This window comes from Oreochromis aureus, linkage group 15 (assembly GCF_013358895.1).
Source record: "Oreochromis aureus strain Israel breed Guangdong linkage group 15, ZZ_aureus, whole genome shotgun sequence".
Taxonomy (NCBI): domain Eukaryota; kingdom Metazoa; phylum Chordata; class Actinopteri; order Cichliformes; family Cichlidae; genus Oreochromis; species Oreochromis aureus.
The window spans coordinates 32,281,612-32,301,191 of record NC_052956.1 but is presented as its reverse complement, the minus strand read 5'-3'; the positions used below and the strand labels follow the sequence as shown (position 1 = coordinate 32,301,191).

The 19,580-nt window shown below is 41.8% G+C and overlaps 1 protein-coding gene across 1 annotated transcript; it reads right to left on the bottom strand.

Annotated features, from left to right (window-relative positions):
• Positions 1-76: 76 nt before the first annotated feature.
• znf292b (zinc finger protein 292b) lies at positions 77-18,256 on the bottom strand. Its single transcript, XM_031741625.2, has 8 exons — positions 18,055-18,256; positions 12,508-12,662; positions 12,292-12,367; positions 12,037-12,172; positions 10,897-11,099; positions 9,649-9,785; positions 9,252-9,393; positions 77-7,246 (listed from the first exon to the last, which is right to left on the bottom strand). Exons 1-8 carry the CDS (start codon positions 18,217-18,219, stop codon positions 599-601), a joined length of 7,662 nt encoding a protein of 2,553 aa, XP_031597485.1. The 5' UTR covers positions 18,220-18,256; the 3' UTR covers positions 77-598.
• Positions 18,257-19,580: the final 1,324 nt, after the last annotated feature.

Sequence of the window (19,580 nt, the reverse complement as noted above, 5' to 3'; positions counted from 1 at the left end):
ACCCAAAAATAATTGCATAATGCAAGATCTGTGACTGAAGGGAAAAAAAACCCCCCAAACAAACACACTTACAAAACACTGGTGAATATTTAATATGAGAACATTGTTTGTCATTCAAAAAACCTTTCCACAAAATCATTTTCATCATCAGTGTGCATGCAGGAGCTCCAGACATTACATCATGAAAGGCATCAACTTTTTGCCCCCCCAACACACACAAGTTACAAAAGAAAAAGGGAAAAAAAAAAATTGGGCTGCTGGCTGCAGTGGGTAATTTCAAACTATACACGACACAAACATCTTCAACCACAAACTACACAGTCAATTTCAGTCCACCAATCTCCAAGTTCCACAGGGATAATCAAGACACCCTAAACTGATGTCCTATTTCTACTAAACCCAAATGTTCTTTTTGTATTTAAAAACATGCTTTACATTTTTCTAGTTAAAAAACAAAGACAACCATGTACAGGTAACAGGTGTTTATAGATGGATGTATAAAAAAACATTTTACATGTAGGGCCACCAGTGTGCAGCAGATTTTACTCATTCAAATCCTGAGATTCTGCTTCCAAAATAAAAAAAGGAAAAAAAAGTGTTAATTATATTTTTCCAACAACACAGCAGGACGCATGTCCTGCAGCTGTTTTAACATCAGGTCAGAGACAGACGATGAAAAGGCCGTGTCCAGGTTTATTTTCACCTTGCTCAGTGATTTCAGATTCTGACGGTTGCTGAACCTGACACAGTTGCCTTTGGTGCTCAGGCTGAACGGATGCCTGCACTTTACTGCCTCCGAGACATTCCTCATCAATGGGTGCTCAGATTTATTTGACTGTTCTAGGAATTTTAAGAAGGACATTTCAAATCCCATTGGTTTAAAAGAAGCCAGCGGCACGCTCTGCTCAGTCCTCTCCTCCTGCATTACAGCAGGACATGAGGAGACAGCTTCCTTGTCCCGGCTGTAAACCACGTCCGCCTTGGTCGGATGTGGAATCTTCTTGCGTTTCACAATTTTTTCAACAAGTTTTCGTGGACGCCCTCGCTTGCGTTTGAGTATCACAGAACCATCAGAGATGTCATCGTTTGATAATTTGCTGTCAAACAATGCTACAGGGATCCCTGCTGCAGCCCTTCGGCGTAGGACCGGCTTCGAACATCCATACTCTCTACCCTCCAGGCTGGCGTCAGCAGCCGTCTCGACGTCTGACATGTCTGAGGTGTTGTCAGATTTGGAGTCGTCACTCCTGAATGAGCGACACTTCTGCCGGGGAAACTTTTTGCAGAAGATAAAGTGACTTCTGTGCTGTTCCAGGTACTTTTCTGAAAGTCCGTGCCCAATGTAATGTTTCATTATACTCCGCTCTGACTTCATTACAGACTCGCAGCCTTTGATCATGCAGGGGTACTGCAGAGGTAATTTCTTTGTGCACAAAGCGGACGCCTCCAGTTTAGATTTCAGCGAGGGTTTTCCATATTTAACCCAGTGATTGTTCTTTGACTTGCTAGCCCTCTTTGTGTCACTTGCTCTCAAAAACTTTTTATTCGTTTCAATGTTTTCTTTCCCGTTACTTGTCTTAGTAATTTGATAATGCAAAGTCTTTGAAGTCTGTTTTGCGCCATCTTTTATTTGTTGACTCTTTAATTTAGACTGGTGCAGATCCTGATGCTTTTTCATGATATGTCTGATCAGATTTGACTTTGTGGCATATGAACGGTCACAGCCTTCAATTTCACACTTGAAAGAACCATTTAAATGTTCTGGTTTGCCCAGCTTTATATCTTTGTGCTCATCTTTGACGTGACCTATGTAAGTCCTGAAAGCAGTGAAGGATTCCTTACATCCTTGATGGCCACAAGAAAACTTGCCGAGTCTGACGCTGGACAACAGACTGCCGACTTTATCTAGACTAAATTCGTGGAGCTGGACATAATGCTGAAAGAGGTTGGGTACTTGTTGGAAAACACGGGAGCAGTCTTTGACTTGGCATCTGAACTCAGAAACCTGAGGGAACTCTGCTTCTGGCTCATCCTCGTGGTCCAGTTCATTCGCAGTTTCAGACTGGTCTTGCTCTTTGTTTACCTCCAGTGCCGACAGGGCAGACTGGTGAACAGCCCTGTAGTGGAGGATCAGATTGTGCTGTATAGTGAAAGCTGCCACGCAGCCTTGATGAACACAGCGGTATGGTCTGTATGGACTTGCTGCATCACCCAACTTGGGCTTCCTCTCTTTAGTCTTCTTTGTAACGTCTATACTTGGCTGAACTATTGACTGCCTATTGAAACCTGAATGCTTGTTGGAGGACTGTGGCTCTTTAGCTTGAGCTGTGGCCAAGAGAGCCTGGGTGAGTAAAGGTGACACTGTAGGTAAGGAGTCGCCAACCACTGGATGCTGAACAGGCAAGTTGTTTTGCTGTTCATGTAACCACTGTTCTGCTGCTTTTACTGACGGGAAGGATGTAGTTGAAGTCTGTGCCTGTCTCGCAGGAGTCACTGGTCGGTTATGCGTGTGAGCTGCTTGCAAAGGACAGATCACCGTGGAGCGAATGTCTTGCTGAAACTTGTGATTAGTTATGACTGTGTTAGTGCAGGGCCCCAGCACCTGTGATGGGTAATCCCATTTTGTGGCATCTTTGAGCGGATACACGTGTGTCCCGTCCTCCACTGTCGTGTTGTACCGAGCATCTGGAGCAGAGTTTATACCCGCAGGTTGGTTTTGAATAGTAGCGGACGCAGCATCTTTGGCCAGCCTGCGCTTCAAATCTAAATCAGCAATTTCTTTAGCTGATAATTTGTGAGCTGACTGGTAGTGAGCTCTGAGGTTTGAGTTTCGAGTGAATGCCTTACTACATTTCTGACATTTAAAAGGAGCATATAGGCCGTATCTTTTTTTAACCACATTCACCATCTCAATTGTGTAGCTGTGAGTCTTTGAGAGGTGTTTCCACAGTGCTTCACTGGAAATGGAACTAAAGGTGCAGTTCTCCTTCTCACAAGCAAATGGCTTAATCAAGGCTGATGACACCGATTTACGCGATTTGACTTTTGCACATTTGGTCTGGTTGTTTGCAGCTTGCTGCACAGAAACTGACATTTGATCAGCAACTTCTCTGACCAAGTTGAGCCTTTCAAATGCACTCTGAATTTCAGTCATGTACTGCTGTTGGCTGGCTGACAGTTGGTACGGTTCAGGCTCTGGATCATTTGCCACAACGACTCTGGGACTTATTACCTCCTGTTGTGGTATAGCAGTATCTCTGAAACGAGTAAAACTTTGTGTGTTCAGCAATAGTTCAATTTCATCAGAGGTCTGTGGCATAACTACAGAATTTTCTTCAATAACTTGTCCTTGACTAACAAAATCTGTCTTTGCATCATTAGACAATGGATTATATCCAGAATTATTGGAAGAGGTACCTGCTGGATCGAGCAATATAGCTTTAGCATCAGCGTTGGAGGAGTTACACATGCTGTTCTGACGCAGCAAGTCGCTAGCCAAAATCTGCTCACGCAGTCTCTTTTTAATGTCTTGGTCAAAAGCTTTTCTCTGCACCTCAATCTGACTGCTACTTATTGCTGCTGGACTAAGCTGATTTTCAGGTATCAGTGTCTGTGTCACTGGATCTGGTGTGTGGATAGTGTCAGACTGATATTCTTCATTGTGGATCTCCCCAGAAGTCACGTTTGTAGGGACAGATCTGGGGACAGCCGCAGAAGGGTTTTCTGGGAGGATTTGTGAAAACAGTGGGTCTGGGAATTCTGTTCCAGCAAATATATCCATACTTGGCTGAGGATAATGGGCTGAACTGTATGAGCCCTCTTGCTTCACCTGAACATTTTCTGTGTGTTGTATTACTGAGCTACCTGTCAAACGCTCACCAGCTCCCACGGGAACACAGGGGTTTTGGAACATTGTCTGTGGGGTAGGTGTGTGCACAAAGAGATCAGACATGTTGGATTCAGTCATAATTTGTTTAAGAATATCATCATTTGTCTCATTGCTGCCATATTTCTGCAAGTTATTTTGTGGATAATTAGGTGTGGGGTAATCTTTTGTATCTGCTGAAGCACTTGTTACAGATTGATGATGCTTCTCCTGGCACACAGCAGCAGGGTTATAAGAAAGTTGAGGGGTGCCAACTGTTTGCTCCGAATTAAGATCAAGGAATGATCTTGGCAAATCTGGATTCAATTCTGAATCACTGTAGGGTTTGCAAGATGTTCGTTTGGACAAGTGGCCGCCGAGGGATTTAGGACTATCAAACTTTCTAAAACACCTTCGACAAACAAATTTCCCATCCTTAATAATCGCTGGCCATTTAATCCTTTTGCTTTTTCTGCGTCGCACCTCATCTTCGGTGACGATGGGGCCATTTATAGGTTGGACCGTACTACTGTTTTGGATTCCGTCGTTTGCAGAAGGAAAATTCATCTGTAGAAGATTTTGCACTGATTTTGTATGTTCGGGTATCTCGGCACCAGGGGCTAAACTGCTTTGAATTTGTGATGAATATGATGGACAGGCATCAGTTTGTTCCAACACTTCCTTTGCACCATTCACGTACGAGGGACGAACTGGCTGGGGCCTACTGTTCTGTGGTGACTGCAAAGACTCTGCTGGTCTCTCCGTAACTGATCCCATCACAGAACAGGATGGGACACCAAGCGGCACAACAGCACTATTAGCAGTCATTTGCAGGCTCGCTTGCAGGCTAGGTGGATAGACTTGAGAAGAGCCACAGTTTTGAACTTGTTCGCTTCCAGCAACTGGATGCCAACTGTGACTGCCTGACGCTTGAGGGTGTTCACTTGTTGGATTTCTATCGCTCCCTAACTGAGAGAGAACAATGGGATTCAAAACATTTGCCATTAGCAGCGAACCATTATGGGTGAGGCCTGATGGAGAAAGCGAGTGCAGGTCAGAATAGCTTAAACTGTTACCCATGTTGGTATAAGGAGGTGATTGGATAACGTTCTGTCTCTGAACTCCATGAATTGTTACTCTACTGTTTTGCTGGTTCTGAAGCTGCGAGACTGAACTGAGATGCTCCACAGACGATTTGCTCTGTGCTGGAACGTAGGTTGTTTTGATGTTAGTTCGAGCAACTTTCCATTGCTCATAGAAATCTGGGTGAACCGCTTTCATGTGCTTGGTAACACTCCTGTAGGAGCTGTAATGCCTCGGACATGTTTCTAATGCGCAGTGGAATCGCTCTCTCTGTTCTGGAGAGTTGTCCACTCTGTTCCCAGCTAGCTGCTGAGGACTTACTGTTGGAGGGAGTGGCTGCAAAACTGCAGGCTCTACAGAGTTGTGAGGCAGCTGTACTGTTAAGCAGTTGCTAGTAGACGGTGGCTCTTGCTTTACTGGCAAATTTAAGTTAGAGTTGTAATTAACTGCATCCGTTTTCTGAATATTAGAGAACATCTGCGGTTGGCTATGTAAGACATTATTTAAACTGGCTTCAAATGAAGGTACGGACTGATTCTGTTGGGGCACTCTTTGATAATCAGCCAAGTTATGTCTATGTCTTTGAGTTTCAGACAAGTTGGAACAGACAGACTGAATCACAGAATTGCTTAAATTGTGTGTATGACTGCTTGAAAAAGCTGTGTCTTCATGTTTGCTTGTACATTGTTTTAATGTGTCCACAGGTTCTGGTGAAGATGTCAGCAAACTCTCAGTGTGTACCGACAGCCGTCCACAATCTTGATCAACTCTCTCTCTTTCAGTGCTCCAGTTCTCCCAGCAGTTCTCCTGTTTCATTTGCTCAGCGATTGAAGGGCTGGGTTGCCCATTTTGTAGGGTCTGTTCAGAGGACTGGTTTTCCTCTTCTTGAGTCACATGCCTCTCCTGGTGTAAATCCAACTGATGTTGTGAGTGGAATACTTTTCCACAGTCCACAACTTTACAGGTAAAAGTTTTATAATGCTGTGCCTCGTGGTCATACAGTTTGAAGGCTGCATTGAAAATTTTTCCACAGTTTGGAAACATGCATTTAGCTTTAAACACAGAATGTGTTTTCCTATGTATTAGGAGCTCAGTGTTGGACAGGAAACTTGCCTTGCAGTTCAACTGTATGCAGATGTAAGGCTTTACACCACAGTGGACCTGCAAGTGATCATTAAGATGAGTGACACTAATGAAGTGGCGACGGCAGTACTGGCAAACAACCTTTTTGCTCTGCATCTCAAGGAAAGTCTTTGCTTCCTCATTGTCCCCATGAGCTTTGACATGTGCAATAAGATTTTTGAAAAATTTGAAGCTTCTCCTGCATTTTCCAACAGGGCACATGTTGTCCTCACTACACTCCGCATTAAACCTAGCCACACTGGTCTGACCCTTGTAAGCCAACCCCCCATTACACCCTAAGGGGTCACCATTTACAGAAAGATTGTGCTGCGTTTTGGATTCAAAGGCTGCAATAACAGGGGCAGCTGTTTTGGGATTAGCCAGTTTCTTGCTTGTTTTCAGTGCAGTCAGCCTTTCCTTGCATGATTGTTTCACATGTGATGTTACATGGGGAATTAATGTGTCTTTTGAAGTAAATGTCTGAGCACATATCGGGCAGGTGTACATTCCCTTGCTTAGATGAGTCTGTGCATGTCGTACAATCCTATGGCCGAGAAACTCTTTGTCGCACAGCACACAGTACTGCATGTAGGCCTGCCAATTTCTGAACCTGGCAGATATAAAACCTTTTTCTCTCAGTTTCTTCATTTCTCGGTTTTTCTGTTTCCTGTCTGTAACATCTTTAAGTTCGTAGGTGCCAGTAACTAAGTGGTCTGGAACATTATTAAACCCCCTTAGGCTCATGACGTCCTCCTCTTCTTCGGGGCTCTCTGTATCATTCAGCAAATCAATCGATGACACTATTGAAGCTTCTTTGCCCATTAGTGCCAAACAGTGATGCTTTAGCGCTTTCCAGTCCCAAAATTCTGGGTCAAAGGACCACTGAGTTTTTAAAACTAGCAAGAGTTCACATCGCAGTGAGTTGGGAACCGGCAAATCCTCCTCCTCTAGTTTTTGATCTGGTTCATTATAAAGAGTTTCCACAGCATAGTAAGACTCAACAGTGGGTTCTAGGAGGAACTCTGTCAGCTGACAGGCTCGCTTCACTTCCAAGTCAGATGGAAGCAAACAGGAAATTGTTTTACACACAGTGGCTTTACTGTTCCCATCACCTGATTCCATTCGTAGAGCCCTGATGCACATTTCGATGCACACTGGCAGGCCAACATGGTCAATCTATGAAGGGGACACACACACACACACACACAAAAACAAAGCCAAATTATTTTAAGCACGTTTCAACTTATTCTGAACTGCTCTGGCTAAATTAATAAAGAAGACCCATTTAATTAAAAAAAACATTATTTGGTTATTACTACAATCGAAATGGACAAGACTGGGGAATAGGAAAGAGAAAGACGAAGAAGAGAGAAGTTGGTAGGAGGCTCAACAAAAAGACAAAAAGAAAAGAAAACAGCGGAAAAGAGAGACAAGATAAAAGACACTAAAAATCTGTTTGAGCACCACAGTAGGGAAACCACAGCAACAACCAACATAATAAATGTTGAATGCTACCGAGTGGCATGCAGTACTAATAATGTATATGTTTAGAGGCAGCAGCCAACCAAGACAGTGTGTGTCCGTGTAGCCTGTTGGCTAAGACGCAGTGTTGAAAGTTAGGCAGATCTAGTCCTCCCTTTGTCCTTGGTCCATTTTTAAGATTATATGTGGGGGCTTATCTTTCCAAAGGAATTTAGAGACCTAAACCAGTCTGGTGATGGTTTACTCGGGATCATTAAAAACAAATAATTGATTCTTGGCAAGACCCACATTTTTATTGAAGCGACCCTTCCCATGAGAGATATGGGTAGAGATTTACATCTAGTGGGATGTGGTTTAATGTAGTTAAATCTGCAAGCTTAGGAGAGACATTAATACCTAAATCTTCAATATTTCCAGATAGCAGTGGGCTAGAAGAGGAATTATGGAAGGAGCAATTAGTCAGAACTGTAGATTTGGACCAGTTTGAAACGAATAATCTGAAACTCTTGAAAAAGAGTTTAATGCAATTATCTCAGGGAGAGCGGTTTGTGAGTGTTGGAAAAAAAGCAACATATTAACCACATAAAGACAGATTTTATGTTCTACATTCTTGCATCTTATGCTTATCTTATAATCACTTTAGCCTAAATGCTGCTGCTAGTGGTTCGATAAAAATTGCAAACAGTGAAGGGGAGAGTGGGTATCTCTGCCAGGAGACAGAAGCTGGAAGATGTTTGGTCATTTGTCCTGACATATGCTGTTGAGGCAGTGTTTTGTGCCCAAAAAATACCACACACCATAATCTCCCTTCCACGAACCTTACACTGGGCGCAGCGCAATCAGACAAGTACCATTCTCCTGGTGACTGCCAAACCCAGACTCGTCTGTTGGATTCCAGATGGAGACACGTGAATTCATCACTCAATTCAATTTTATTTATACAGCCCCAAATCACAACGGCAATCACCTCAAGGTGCTTTATATTCTAAGGTAGACTCTACAATAATAAGAAGAAATACTCAATGCATCATGGGAATCCCCTAGCAGCCTACGCCTATTGCAGCATAACTAAGGGAGGATTCAGGGTCACCTGATCCAGCACTAACTATATACTTTAGCAAAAGGAGAACATGTCGCCACTGTTGTAGAGTCCATTTACATTGCGCTTGTTGATGTAAAGCTTGGATGCAGCTGCTCGGCCAAGGAAACCCATTCAATGAAGCTCTCTACGTACTGTTCTTTCAAACTAATCTGAAGGTCACATGAAGTCTGGAGTTCTGTTCTTATTGACTCTGCAGAAAGTTGGCAACCTCTATGCTGACTGTGATTTTATGTGGCCTACTGCTTCATGGCAGAGTTGCTGTTGTTCCCAATCACTTGGAATATTTAGTAGCAATGACATTTCACGACTGGACTTGCACTGGATTGCATACGAGACATCCTATCACAGTACCAAGCTGGAATTCACTGAGCTTGTGAGAACCACTCGTTCTTTCACAAATGTTTGTAGATGCAGTCTGCATGCCTAAGTGATTCATTCTACAAACGTGATCTGAACACCTGAACTCAATAATTTAAATGGGTGAGTGAATACTTTTGGCAATATGGTGTGGATAGCTCAAAGGTAAAGGATAGCAGTAGCAGTCAATCAGTGGGTCCAAAAGTTTGAATATACTGAAGCAGATGACTTTCCACTAACCTCTGACTGAATGACCTTGATGAGGAACAGAATGTGGTACACAGTAACTGACAATAAAGACATCTGGCGACATCTGTCAAGAAAGGCCTGCTCTGATGGTTCCAATCGCTTCAGCAGCTTGCTCCAAAACAGAGTGAGTTCCCTGGTTAGAAGACAGACAACTTGCTCAAATACTGATTATATCATCAACCTCCTAACAGTACCCAACGATATGGAGGAAAAAAGAAGAAAAAGTATATAACTTTACTTATTTCTTATTTTTCTAAAAATAAAAAAACCCAATAATAATAATACTAATAATGATAATAATAACAATAATAATAATAATAATAATAATAATAATAATAATAATAATAATGTAGTGGTCAGCATCAAATCTGAGAACTTTTCTTCTTACCAAGCACAGTACGTGTCTCCTTGGAGAAGCTGCCGGGTCAGGAAGGCCGAGCATAAACTGAAAGCTGCATTATCGTCTCCCTCAGACTCTAGGTTGCAAATCATCTCTAATGCATCACGGCAGTCCTCCTTTGAAAGCTTTACAGATAGAAACAACATAACCACATATTGAATCACCCAAGTGATGGAACTCATCGTTCAGTAATTTTGTAGCCCTCCAATACCAAAGGTCTCAGAAACTTTTATATGTTGCCTACCTATTACAGGAAAACATAAGAAAACAGCACCAATTCTGGTCAGATAGAGTAAGGACACAAATAAGGCTAGCAGCAAAGTGACATCATGATGTGCCAAGTTACCTTTTTAATACCAGTGGAGCTAAGAGCTAAACTTGAGACACCTTAAAATGTTGCTCGACAGCATTCAGTGACTGTAGCTTGAAAATGTGTTTGAAAATACTGAAACTTTAAAGGCTCATACTAGATAATCACACACACAGGAACCCTTTCATATTATCACAATTTTTAATACAATGTTGTAAAAACAGTATTTGTCCTTTTCCCAACTTTGCTGGCATATTTGTTACACAACTTTAGTATCAGACAAAGATAACCTGACTAAATACATAATGCACTTGTAAAATGTAAAAAGGTTTTCAAACCTACATGGCCCTGTGTGAAAAAGTCTTTGCCCTATAAACCTGATAAACCTCCAGCATTTGCAGTAACTAGCGATTACTCTTTCAAATCATTGTTGAGAAATTTTGTTCCACTATTCTTTGGAGAATTGTTTTCATTTTCAGCCACTGAAGAGGTTTTGAGCATGAACCGTCTGTTTAAGGTCATGCCGAATCATCTCAACTGGGCTTACTATGACTAGATTACTCCAAAACCTTCACTTCATTTTTCAGACTTGCTGGTGTATTATAGATCATTGTTCTGATGCATAACCCAAGTGTGCTTGAGCTGCAGGGAACCAACCAGCTTACGTTAGTGCTCTCTGTACAACTTTCCCCTTACTTAGACATAAAATCTCAGTTTTCCCACTAAACCTGCTTTTCAAACAAACCCCTGATTCCTAACACGCAAACACAAAGTCCAAAAACACAACTGCTGGCCTGTGTAGGATAAACAGCAGATGACAGATGAAACCCTCAGGTTGAAAGTCTATGAAAACAGATAAAACTTAACCTGCTACTAGGTGTGACCAAAGCACTTTATGCATAATTAAACAATCCAATGAATCTCACCTCCTCCATAAGCTGATTCTGGTCTGCAGTACCACAGAGGCACACAAGATACAGCTGCTTGAAGGACCCGTTCACTTGGAAGGCTGAGGACTGGCAGCAGGTCTTTGCCAGCAGTGCAGCCTTCTCTAGCTGCTTCTCCTTCATCAGCTGCTTCACTCTCATCCCCAACAGTACGAGTCCCTCCTGTGCTAGGAATTCCTCAACTGAAACATTCAATATGGATTTTTTTTTTTTTTTTTAAATTCATGTTCAGTATCTTTTCCAGATATTGGAAACATTTTTTTCCAGTAAAATCTTAAACACAGTATTACTAATGCAGAGGGTGCATAAAATCTACTTTAAAGCCTTTTCACTTATTGTACTTGAAGATGTGGAACATGGGGTCTAACTAGATCCTCTTGTTGTGATTAATTGGGCCTCCAGTGACAGTGAGGAATCTTCAAGTCATTTGTAACTAGGAAATGTCCTTTGCCTCTCATAAACAAAACAAACTACACACTTTCATCTGAGCAATACTGTCAAAATTTGGAGCTTGCTGTCGCAGTGACACCGAAGAAGAATTCTTACTTCCAGGCTCGACTAATACATGACAACTTGACAAGCAAGATCCAAACAGCATTTCTGTCAGCATGCACCTTATGTACGGAGAGATTTAGAGCACAGGATGGGAGGTAGAGTATTCACCTGTTCTTTTAAGATCAAACTTTAACTTTCTTTTTGGTGAAGCTTATCGTTTGGATCAGGTGATCACTAACTTAAGTCACTTAACTGTGCTTATGTTGTTGCGATAAATGGCTGCCCATCACTGGGCTTGGAACTGATGATTTGAAGTTACTCAAATTACTGAATTTTCCAGAGGAACCCACCCGAGGGATTAATAAAGTTTTATCTCATCTCTAATTTGAACTGAAAAGTAAGAACTGAGGTTGTCAACTTCAATTTTTACTGTTCAACCTGCAGTGTTAATCACTCTGACCATTAACCAGTTCAGTTTGTTCTATAAAGCACACTATGGTTTCAAAGATGCTGCACAAAGCACATTATTATGTTACATTATTACTAGTATTTAATTAAAATTTAATTAAAAGCACAGGATATTTCCAAATAACAACACAATGTGAAAAAGAGGCCTGCACTCACCTTGTTCTGTAGGAAGGTTTTCATTGGACAGAAGGCCTTGCAGCGTCCTGTTGGACCAAACACCATCATACTCGCCCAAAGCAGACAACAGGGACAGCTGAGCGATTCCATTCTGTTTAAGCTTGCTGTGAGCAAACTGTACACAACAGGAAAACTCCATGAGGTCTGAATGTGAGTAGCAAAAGCATGCTTATGAAGTCCAGCTTAGACCAGACATTTTGAATACTTTATTTGGAAAGCTGATATCTTCTTTACCTGAACACATGACTTCAACTCGTTCCATACGGCATGTGGAATATCCTTCAGTGAGAGTATAAGCTCGAGGAAACTCCTGTAGACCGAACCACAGAAACAGCAAACTGACCTCTGATGGACTGATTTTACAGGAAAATGTGTAACGTAACGTTGTTACAAGACAGTATCCAACAAAAGTTCCATGAATGTAAAGTCTGTATCTGCAGTTATACTTACAGTGAGAGTCTCTCAACCACAAGAGAAACATTTTCACACTGCAGAGAGAGGTATGGAGAGGCATGGGCATAGTTCAGCAGGGCCACCGTGTACACTTTCACCAGAGGCAAAGGCTCCTCCTCCACCCTCCACCGACCTGCATACTCCAACAATGTCTGCAAGGGGAACCAAAGTCACTCACTTAACAACAATGAAAAGAAAAACCTACCAGCAGTTTGAAAACAGGCAGTTGGAAAGATCTGGGCTAAAAGACGAGTACACTCCGAACAACAATCTGACAAAGCTACAGCCTTTCCACAGAAAACACTAGTTTCTGTAGTTCTGACTATAAAGACTTCATATTTTTGCCTTGTGCAATCTGCCTGGTCACAAGCAAGACTGCATTTCAAAAGAGTAGAGATGCCCTGTACAACAGCCAGTCCATTCACTAAACTTTAATCCTAATGAAAATAATATTACAACAGGTGTTTAAATAAAGTATTCCTCATCTTCCCGTCTCATTTTCCTGCAGGGAAGACAGCCAGGCTTCAGGGTAAAAGCCCAAAAGCCTGCCTGTCACAGACAATGCGATGGAGGAACCTGGAAATAAGCATTAAAGAAAACAAAAAGATTTCTGACATGATGACAGGCAGCTCATCAGAGCTGGAGATTTATGAAACCATTTTGTGACAACTAAACAATCTCCAATGATAAAAACAAACACCATCTTTGGATAGATTATTATGAAAGCACAGGAAGTTTGGATATTAATGCAGGAATTGGGCATGAGAGCCGAGGTATAATTGCTGAAAAACAGGCTATGTTGCCACACTGGGGGTTGTCCACTTAAACATTTCCTTAATGACCTTCACGTGAGGGCTGTCCAGAAGAAAGAATTCCATCCTTATGTACAACACCTGATACCAACAGGCAACAGTGCAAACCACTGAGCAACCAGCAGCACTTGTTACTCTAATCAACTGCTTCAAACCCCTTTTGGAGGAGGGGGGCAATAAGAATCCTTACAGTTAGATTTAGTCCCTGCTGGATCAAGGAGCATGTAGAGTGCATGTGAAGTCAGTTTAATGAACAAGTGTTACAGTGTACAGATTCTGCTGGATTCTGGACAAGCATTGATCCACACACCCACTCACTCTCAGTGCTTAACAATAAAAGCCACAATCACATATTAATTTGATAACTTCAACCAGTTAACTTAACATGCAGGTCTTTGAAATCTTGAAGGAAGAAATCCAAACTCACAACTGCTTCATCCATCCTTGTTGACATTTTCTCTCTGTGGCTTTACGTTGGAATATTTTAGTTTACTGATTTAACAAAGTTTAGAGGTTTTATTAATTTTACAAATGATTTAGATCATGATCTGACCTCACAGCTAGCTACAATAAAATAAGAAAAACATTTTATCAAATGAATGTAAAAGTATAAAAGTTTGAACTTATCATCTCATCCACATCGACCTACAACCTTTCTGTCACATCAGTCTGCAGCTCTTTCCCTGTGCAGCTCTGCTTTCAGGCCAGAAAGTGTCTGAATTTTATATAACATAGTTTGACAGCACCAACAAGGTGATTCACAGATAGCTACTGAGCAAAACTTGGCATGCCTTGTGTTCAAAGGGGTATCTTTGCTGTAGGGAACTTCACAGCAGCAACAACTCATTACTGACTAGCTGACAAAGCTGCATTTAATAAACAAGCTGTGATACCTGTGGCTCTTCTTGACCAGTAGTTTTTATAGACACTATCTAGGTCTATTAAAGGTCTAGTGTTGACCACAGAAAGAGACATACTGTGACAGTATCGTCATTTGTGAAAAACCTCTGTGTGCAACTGAAGGTTAAAAAATGGGTTAAATTCATTCAGAATTTTTTTTCAAAGTAGAAAAAAAAACATTTAAAAGTTGATTTGATTGAGTACACCAGTGCAATTTTAGGCATGATCTGGTTGAAAATAACATTGGCACGCTGCAGAGCTGTGCTTTAAACAAAGCATCAAAGTAGAGCTGGCGATATAAGATTTTTTCATATCACGATATGTTTTTTTCATTTCAGGCGATAACGATATATATCACGATATAAGCCAAATAACTACATTTGTAAGATTTAAATGTGCCGTTGCTCACAAGTAAAATGTGAAATAATTAGCAGGTTGTTTTAATTTAAATATTTATTTCCCATAATAAGTTCAACAGGGTAGATGTACTTAAGGAACATGAGACTTCAGTTTCAGATAAATAAAGGCAAATATTGCAAACTACAAAAAACGCAGCCGCTAAAGCGTTTAAGTTTCAAAATAAAACAAACAAAACAGACTACTAAATTGTCAATTCCACTTAGAAACAAAATTTTAATTCTAAAAATAAATCTTAGTTTGTTTTACAGAAGAACAGACAAAATTGACTAACTTCTGTCAATATCAAATAAACTGAGAACTAAAAGGAAATTCTCAATCTCTCCTTGTTGTAAAGCTTAGCTTTTCAAACAGTTTTAACAGTTACTTTAGTCTGACAAAAGCCGAATGACGAATTAGCGCTTTCAGTCAGAGATTGAGCATGCACCGGTTTATTGTATTTCCAGACTTGCTTTCGGCACAATTTACAGTGCGCGCTACTCTGTTTTTTGTCAGACTTGAAATAGCCGAAATAGCTTCACACTACGGAACTTCTATGGCCCTTCCGTTTGACAATCTCTCCAGCATTGGAACCATCATCGTTTTTTTCTTCGGTAACCTTCGCTCACGCTCTCGGTTGATTTTTCTCTAGTCGGCGCACTCATTTCCTTCATTACCTGGGCAGCCCGGCTAGCTGCTTCCCAAACAAATACACATGTGCGCCTTGACACTTGTGCTGCACGTAACAAGTCACGTGATGTGACGCTGTGGCTGTGATTGGTTCGGCTCTGCGCTACTTAATTTGGATTGGCTGTTCTCTCTCTTTTTTTTTTTTTTTTTTTAAGAGGACAAGCGAGATGAGGTCTATCGCAATAGTTTAATTTTTCTATCGAGAAAAAGTTATTCCGAAATACATATCGTTATCGTTCTATCGCCCAGCTCTACATCAAAGCAAAGAATTGTATTGAGAACTTTTTTATAATCCAATTACTCAATGAACTGCTGCAGCCATATATCCTACACAATATACTGATTACAGAAACCTCAACCTCTTTGTTTTAGCCTCAAACGAAAAGCAGCACAATTAACTATCACTTGGGATTTTCTTAACCTGATGTGGTTAGTGTATGATAAGGCTTTTTTTTTTTTTTAAGATAGGTATAGCAGTCGGTACGCAATCAGCTCAATGTCCTATATTCTTGTTTTGTTTGTGTCACATACAGCGGTGGCACTCGACTGTAATGGGAAACCAAAACGAGTCGAGCCAAGCAGGTACTAGTGGAAAAGAGGCATATGTACTATATTCCGGGGGACTGCAGACACCGAGGACTGCACGCTGCTCTCCGTCTGCAAACATATGTGGGACTATAAGTTTGGCCTGAGTCATTCCTGCTAAGGACCTTTTACATGTCTGTATGTCACTGTTTTGTGCCCACTCCACGTGTACTAGATGTGCCTGCTCCATGTCATTCAGAAGCATGTATCTCTCATACATAATAAAAGAAAGCTTTGGAACTATTCCCATTAGTGAAGAATGTGTTCTTTCTACAACACCGTTTCCCTCCCGAGGTCCCGTTATGACACAAGTTTATGTGCCTAAAGTCCACATGACATCATGTGGTTGGTTGTGTGTGGCTAACAGACTTACTAACACTAAAAAGTTTAGGGGACCACTTTTGTACTGCCCACAATGAGTTTTATGTTAATTCAAATTGTATTTATACAGCGCCAAATCACAACAACAGTTGCCTCATTGAGCTTTATATATTGTAAGGTAGACCCTACGATAGCATAACAGCAAAAACCACAGCAATCATATGACCTCCTATGAACTTTGGCGACAGTGGGAGAGAAAAACTCCCTTTTAACAGGAAGAAACCTCCAGCACAACCAGGCTCAGGGAGGGACTTTTAAGTGCAGCTACCCAAACAAAGTAGTGCTGCTTACTGCTAAAGACACAGATAGGATATATTGTCCACTTTCACTTTGTTTGAACATAAAACTCATTGTTGCAGCCAGGGGCAGCACTAGAGTGAGCCCCTTGACTAACTGAATTTTAGTGTCCTTATTTTCCTCTCATTTATTGATTCTGTCACTGGTTAGCCAACATAAACTAAAGTAAATCTATTAGTGGCAATCAACCAACCACATGACGTCATGTTCCATACTGACAGAATATGGCTAAACATGTTAAAGAGCAGGGCTCAGTAATGCAAATGAGCCTTTATAAGTTTAGTGTTTCATGTCCACTTTAAATCAGATCCTAGCGGACTCGCGCTGTATAACACCAACTTAAAAATGTAAACAGAGGTTAAAAAACCCTGCCCTGTGTTTAAGTTGACAAATCAATCTAGGTGCATTCTGACAAAAGCACTGAAAGGTTTACGCAAACGATCAAATCGAAGTAAAAGTCAGTACAGTAACTACACTGATAGTAGGAAGCCGGGGGGGGGGGCACGTGATAAAACTGATTAGGTTCATCAACTATCTGCAAAAGCATTTCTATTCATCGCCATCAGCAGTCTGACTTCACAGACACTTCCTGACGTAACCACTGTACTCAGGACAAGGCGGACACACTTGAAGACCACCACCACAATGAGCCCGAGGATGCTCCGCGTGGAGTCCCCAGGCCCGCTCTCTCACGCTCTCAAAACGACAAACACACCTCTGTAGACTCCACCCGGTGCACAAACTCACAAATGGCCACTGGACAGGCTCCAAGGGGGACTGCTGGTAATTTATGCTGCATTGTCTTCAGCGTGCAACTGAGACAGAAAACGACGTGCCCCCTTCTGCAGGCGGGCGTTCCGTTCCGCACGTACACAGCAGAAATCCATTGCGGGATTAACTGACAACTCCTTTCTGTTCCCAGGTGCAATCGTACCAAATGTGCTGCAGCTGCTCCTAAAATCCAGCCGAATGGAAATTTGCTGGCCTTGGGGCTGTTACCGAGAGACAGGCGACCAAATTACGCTCACGTGCACGAGCATGTAGCCAAACATACAAGGGTAAAGAACCGATGCTAGGCACCCAGATCCGCCAGACGCGCTAAGCGTATCCATGTAATTGAAGCCGCCATAAATAAAACAAGTTATTTTATTATTGCTGGTATAGGTCATTATACCTGAACGACTCTTAACACCAACATTGCCAAAGGTAATTACCTCATGCAGACACAGCTTTAAGCTAACGTTTGTTTCAGATGCCCACCATTTAAGCTGAAGTTTTCGAGCCTGTTTGTATTCACCAACCTGTAACTACTAGACATGCTTCTATTCTGGATATAGACAAAACAGCAACAAGTAGCGAGCGCTTCCAAGAACTACTCAGTTTTGAAAGCAGGGCTTTCTCTGGAATATCAGTATGTGTGTAGCGTTGTTATTAATGCTAGCTGATTAGCTTGTTTGCTTAAGCGTAAAGAAAAGCAACTCACCCTACAAAACTCTTGACAATACTTCGAAGACGATTCTTCTGGAGAGTCGATGCTTTCTCTACTCAAGATTTCTTGCAATTCTTGCAACCGTTTTCTAAGTTCCTCAGTCGTTTCACTGATACCGATGGCAGGACTACGATCCTGTTCGGCCTCCTCGTCCGCCATCTTCACACCCAGCTTCTGCGCGTAACCACTGCTACGTAATTACGTAAGCACACATTTTACGAGTTCACGTCATCCCCCCCGTCGTGCCGACAGCACGTAGAGAGAATTTCAGCTTTGTTGTTGTGATGGCAGTTTGTCATGTGCGTTCCTGCTACTTAGCGGAAATTAGCAGATTCAAATTGCAGACAAAAGACCCCCAAAATCTCTGATTTTGTCAAGCCGGACTCACTGTGGATTTTGTTTCTTCTTTTTCTTTTGGCTGCTTCATTTAGAGGTTAAACCAGCAAATCATATGCCTCCATCTCATCCTATCCCTAATATCATCCTCTGTTGCTCTGATCCTCCTTCATTAAATCCATGAATCTTCTCTGAAGTTCCTCGTTTCTTCCTCCCATCTTCAACATCCTTTGTCCAATACTTACACTATGCGATGGCTGCAGTTCAGGAAGTAGAGCAGGTCAGCTACTAATCAAACGGTCGGTGGTTCAATTCCTGGCTGCTCCAATCTGCATCTCCTTGGGAATGATACCTAACCACAGGTTGCTTTCCAAACACTTGTGTAGAAAAGGCATTAAAATCGTGCTTTGAGTGCTTAGGTAGAGTATATGAGCCAGTTCATTTACCATATCCCTCCTCTGTGTAGCAGACTGCATTGTGACGACAGACAGGGACTGGTTGGAAAACTGGATTTATTTTCTAAAAGACAAAATGCAACAGAAGAAACAGTGACACAGCAACAGCAGGCCTCTCCTCATCCCAGTGTGGAGTCCATGCAGCTCTGGCTGGGAACCCCCACACATGCAAGATCTTTACTAGTGGTGTCTCATTGATTAATGCCCCACTACAAGAGTGACATGTTGGGAAAACTAATTTCAGCAACCAACTTGCTGTGGACAGTGGTGCTGATGTTCCTGCAGTTTTCTGTTCATAGCAGACTTGAGCCTTGGAGGTTTCTGCGTTATTCCTGAACATCCTAACTAATTTCCTCTCATCTAACAGTTGGGGTGTTCTTCCATACCTTGGCAACGAGTAACACATCAGAATAACGTGTACTTATGTGCAGTTGTTTGAACAGAAGATCTTGGAATCTTCATTTGTTTCGGAATGGCAGCAACCAAGCTTCCGAACTTGTGCCAATCTACTCTTCTAATTGTTGAGAAGGATTTTTGCAATAGAGTGGACAAGAAAGCAGGGGCAAAGAGTAAAGTAATACACACAGCAAAGGGCCTCAGGTCAGACTCAAACCCAGGCTGCTGGGTCACTTTGTCAGCCCATGAGCCAAATAAGCAACTGACAAATTGAATTCCTAGATCTTCGTTGAGTTCCTTGGACTTTGCTGTTAATCTGAGTATTGGTTAGTC